We start from the raw sequence: 5,384 nt of genomic DNA on the forward strand, positions 1-5,384 counted from the left end.
ACTTGGAAAGTTAGCAAAATTTCTATCTATCAGACCTTCAGGCGCAATGCCTAATCTTTCCATGTGTTGAAGAAACGGAGTCTCATTTTTATAACCTTTTTCCCGCAGAAATTCATTAATGAAAGTCACGGCATTACCACCTTGCTTCGACTGATTGTAGAGTTTAAAGATAAATTGGCGTTTAAGCGTTTTTACAAGTTCGACATCTTCCACAATTTCTTTTCCGCTTGTTGGTGCGGAGGATATTAAGTCGCACGCCGACGCTGTTGAGAATGTTTTTTTTTTTTGCTATTGAGGAGAGTCTTCTTCTTTAGTTAAGTCAAAGTGAGTAAAACCCTCTGGCATGTGTTGTGGTCCCCTATTAATGATCCGGGATGATTTCCTCTAGGAAGACATTTTTGCAGTCAAGGAAGATTTCTCGAACTCGTTTGATTAAAAAGGTGAAAACTTTGTAGAGTAAACTTGAGAGAAAAAAAGGGAGAGAGTAGGAATTCTGTATTCTAGGGTTTTGAAAATGTAAATGGAGAAGAAGAACTTCGACAGTATATAAAGCAAGTGAAACGGGGGATACAAACAGTTACAAAGGAAAAAAAACTGCTTTTTTCGAAAATGAAAAATTGCCAAAAATTTCAAAAATTCAAAAATAATTTCTAAAAATAAATTAGGTAAGTCACGATTCAAAAATCAACCTACCTTTTCAGGTTTTTCATGCCAAAGTTAATTACCTGTATTGAAAAGAATTTAACTTACAGATGTAGTCTTTGAACATTCTGAGTCTGATCACCTTAAGACTTTAATCAGTAGAAGATATAATATTCAGTCTTATGCGAATAGACTCAAATAGACTTTTTTCCAGTGGCTTTGTAAATATATCTGCCGGCTGATTCTTTGAGTCAATGAACTGAATCATGATTTCTCAATTCTAAACATGATCTCTTATAAAATAATGTTGAATCTCTATATGTTTTGCCATTGAATGAAGAATTGGATTCTTCGTGAGGTTAATGGCACTGGTGTTGTCACATTTGATCTTGGTGCACGATTCTTCAATTCCAAAGTCTCTTAGTTGTTGCCTTATCCACAAAATTTGAGAGCAACAACTTCCAAGAGCCACATACTCTGCTTCTATTGTTGATAAAACTACAATACTCTGCTTGTTCTCACTTGCTTGTTGCCCAGCAATTGATAGGTACCAGAAGTACTCTTTCTATCAACTCTACAACCGGCTAAATTTGCGTTTGAATATCCAAGGAGAGTAAAGTCTCATTCTTTGGAATACCACATACTAAGCTTTAGAGTAGTTGTCTTAACCAAAAAAAAAGCTTTAGAGTAGTTGCAACGTATTTGATGATCTATTTTGTAGCACTTAAATGTGATTCTTTGGGATTTTATTGGAATCTAGCACAAAAGTAAACACTAAATAAAATATCAGGTCTAGATGCAGTAAGGTAAAGAAGCGAATCAATAATACTTCTGTAAAGCTTCTGGTCTACATTCTTTCCTCATTCATCTTTATTCAGCTTCAAAGAACTTGACATTGGTATCTCTGTCTTTTTGCAATTCTCCAATCCGAACTTCTTAATGAGATCTTTTGCATACTTTTCTTGATGAATAAAGATACCTTTATTTGATTGTCTAACTTGCAATTTCAGAAAGAATGTTAATTCACCCATCATACTCATCTCGAATTCATCTTGCATAGATCTAGAGAATTTCTTACATATATTTTCATTAGGAGATTCAAAAATAATATCATCAATATAAATTTGAAGCAATAGAAAATCTTTATCCTCTCTTTTGATGAATAAAGTAGGTTCTTAGTTCAAGATCAAGCACTGATCATCCCTCTTTGGTGAGATATAGTTAGAACAATGCTAGCCAGGCATCCCATTGAACAATGGATATAGTAAATTGATACCACAAATTCTTAGTAGTTATCAAGTATGACTCACTTGCACTTAGCCAAATCGCTTGGTTAGCTACTTATGTATGGCGGTCATAACATACCTAGTATTACTCTTTTTAACAGTTTTTGTATGGTTGTCACAATGTGCCTAGTATTGTTCTTTTTAACCGAGAGTTAGTCTTCATTGACTAACTATTTATCTAAGTCAATCACTAGATACTTGGATTTGTGATTTTCCTTCTCTTATGAGCAAATAGGATGGGAAGGGACAACCAATTAAGCTATCCTTCTTGGATGTTAGGATACGACTCACACATCAACAACTTCATATTCAGTTTGAGTCATTATAACTCGGTCCCCTGTAGGTTTTACATGCTCATCACAACTTTATGAACATGCCATAAATTAGAAAGTCTTTTCACATAAGGGAGTGGATGTCCATGGCGCGAGGTAGCAAAGGTTTACTCACAAAATTACTTGAACTAAGACAGTGCGGTATCACTAAGTTATCATGCTCGGCAATAGCTTTTATGAAATTAGTTGTTCGCTTTCAATATAATTATTCTTTTCACATTGTGTCTAAATGGATTGAACACAACACAAGCGCTCCTATTTAGAAATCATATTAATTTTTTTTTTCATTTGGAGACGTAATTAGGTTTAAAGCAATTTAAGAGTTCTCACCAAGTTAGAACATAGGGGACATCGAGAACCCACGCTTTAAAAACAAAAAGGGTACAAAGGTTTTAGATTTGGATCAATATTAATGCATTCTCTCAAGAATAATCATGAAAGAAAATATAGTCGCTCATAAAAGCTTTAGTCATAGCTCAATAAAGATAAATCCATCTGATATTGAACTATTCGAGAACAAATCCATGGTCGATTGGGTCAATGTATGTAATGAGAAATTCACCAAAATGACCACATTCTGCCTAATTGAAAATTTTAAAAACATGAAATTTCACTGTAGTTTCTTTGATTTTCCATGAGTTCAATGTTGATGACAGATAACATCAGAATTTTTTTAAATTTGAATATTCTCTGAATATCCATAGATGCGAGAAATATCAATGGATTTGATTTCGTAATTAGTATCTAATTTTCTTTCTGATGCAGTTAGCGTTTAGCTAACCGTTAACCAATCCTCAAAATCGGACCTACTTTTCCGTCCCCACAAGTATCTCTCAACATGCAACTATGGTGGTGGACTGAAAAAAATTAAAATTATAAAGATAACTATTAGTAAATATACTTCTAAGTAATAAACATATGAAATAAACTCCAAAACGGAAAACGAACTTGGTCATGCAGCAAAACTCAGTTGGCAACATTAGGCCAAAAAAATCCAAAAACAAAGAAGAGAGATGTTTAAAACTGAAAGGCAGACCTGATGATCAATGCCAAATTTACAGAATTATATCTAAGGAGATTAATGTAAATTATTCTCGTTGCTCTAGACGATTGCAGGACCGTTCTTGGCTTGATTCTCAGCCTCTTCACAATTCTCCTGCGACATTTCCTCGAGTGATTTTCCTTTGGATTCAGGCACGAGAAGAGTCAAGAACAAACCCAGCAGATTGATCACCGCGAGCACGATCAATGAGTTCCTCATCCCGATCCCAGCGGGGAACCCCGGGTCGGCCTTGGCCTTGTCCTGGTTCTGCGATGCGTACAGGAACCCGAAGGCGCCCACGATGGCGCCGGCCTTCCCTGAGGCTGCTGAGATCCCATGGCACGTCGACCTGAACCGGGCTGGGAAGATCTCGGCAGGGACGACAAAGGTCGTGCTGTTGGGCCCGAAGTTGGCGAAGAAGAAGGTCAGCCCGTACATGACCACGAACCCGATGTTGTTCTCCTTGAGGGTCCAGTGGTGGTACGGTATGGCTAGGGCGAACATGAACACCGACATGAAGAGGAACCCGATGGACTGGATGGTGAACCGGCCGATGCGATCGATGAGGAAGACCGTGAACCAGTAGCCTGGGACGGTGCCGCAGAGCGCGATTAGGGTTTGGGCCCGGGCGATCTTGTAGAGCTCGCCAAGGGCGCTCATGGATTTTGCCGCGGGGAGCCATCCGACCGCGCTGAATATGTCCTTCTGGAAGAGGTTTTGGCTGTAGTAGGCAATGTCCAGCAAGAACCAGGTGCTTGTCGTGCCCAGCAGGTGCAAGCCATGCCTACGGAGGAACTCTTTGGAAAAGAGCCCGAAACCGGCGGTTTCAACCCGGTCTTGGCTCTCGATGGTTTGCTTCTCGACCGGGATATCGACTTGCAAGACCTTCGACATGTCCGCACAGGTCTTCTCGGCGTTCTTCGCCACCAGGGCAGTGTAGCGCGGCGTCTCCGGCATCTTCATCCGCCAGTAGTAGGTGAGGGCCGCTGGCAGGGCACCGAACATCAGGATTATCCTCCACACGTAGTCTGCCTGGGGAACGGTGGATCCCACGTGATCATGGGCGAACGGCGGCGCGGGGTACAGAGCGCGGAAGATGGAGGAGACGATGATGGCGACTGTCCCGCCTGCGAGGATCCCGAACCCTTGCATCGCGAACACCGCCGCGATGAAACTGCCCCGGGTCTTCTTGTTGGAGTACTCTGCCATGATCGTCGCGGACAATGGATAGTCCCCTCCGATGCCGAAACCTAGCCAATCAGCACAACGGTGAACCTCCGCATAATGTACTAGTTCATGCCAATTTAAGTCGAATCCATAATATTTTTTGGTTCAAATTCTACTTTCAATCAACATTATAGCGAAACTCACCTAGCCAGAATCTGAAGAAGCAAAGGGTCGCCATGACAGCCCGTGGCGAGCTCCCGAAGGAGAGCCCAGAGGCGACGGAACACCCCACCATGAGCATAAGGGTGATGCCGTAGACGCGCTTGCGGCCTAACTTGTCCCCGAGCCACCCGAAGAAGAGCTGCCCGGCCAGGGTCCCACACAAGGCGACCCCGTTCACGGCAGCCGCTGCGTTTGGTGGCAAACTACCGGGCTTTGAGGATCCGGGCACGTAGTAATAGATCCGGCCAAGGAGCTTGGTCACCAGGGAGATGCAGAAGAGGTCGTACGCGTCGGTGAAGAAGCCCATCCCGGCGATCACCACCACGGTGAAGTGGTAGAGCTGAGTTTTGGCCTGGTCCAACACGTTGAGGACCTCCAGCTGATCTTTCGCCATGGCGGGTCGCGCCTCTCTCTCTCTCTCTCTCTCTCTCCTGAACGATGAAGCTATCAGGGCGTATGAAGGGTTCGACGCCAATGCGGTCGATATAAATACGGTTTGATTTCAGGGAATTGCTGGGAATATTCTCTTCACGATATTAGAAGGAAATACTTGTCCGAGTAGTAGTAGGGATAGGAGGAGAAAAGATTAATTTTGTTGCGTTTTAAAAATTTTGCCTCAACCTAAATTGTTAGGTCTTCCATGTATATGTAGTCTTAGATGAACAGGAAACTTCCACTTTCAGTATGAAATTC

At 41.8% G+C, this 5,384-nt stretch overlaps 1 protein-coding gene across 1 annotated transcript; it reads right to left on the reverse strand.

Moving 5' to 3' along the window:
* Nucleotides 1–3,362: 3,362 nt before the first annotated feature.
* LOC104455373 (inorganic phosphate transporter 1-4) lies at nt 3,363–5,085 on the reverse strand. The gene is made up of 2 exons (XM_010070173.2): nt 4,674–5,085; nt 3,363–4,552 (listed from the first exon to the last, which is right to left on the reverse strand). Exons 1-2 carry the CDS (start codon nt 5,083–5,085, stop codon nt 3,363–3,365), a joined length of 1,602 nt encoding a protein of 533 aa, XP_010068475.2.
* Nucleotides 5,086–5,384: the final 299 nt, after the last annotated feature.

Source organism: Eucalyptus grandis, chromosome 7, assembly GCF_016545825.1.
Source record: "Eucalyptus grandis isolate ANBG69807.140 chromosome 7, ASM1654582v1, whole genome shotgun sequence".
NCBI lineage: Eukaryota > Viridiplantae > Streptophyta > Magnoliopsida > Myrtales > Myrtaceae > Eucalyptus > Eucalyptus grandis.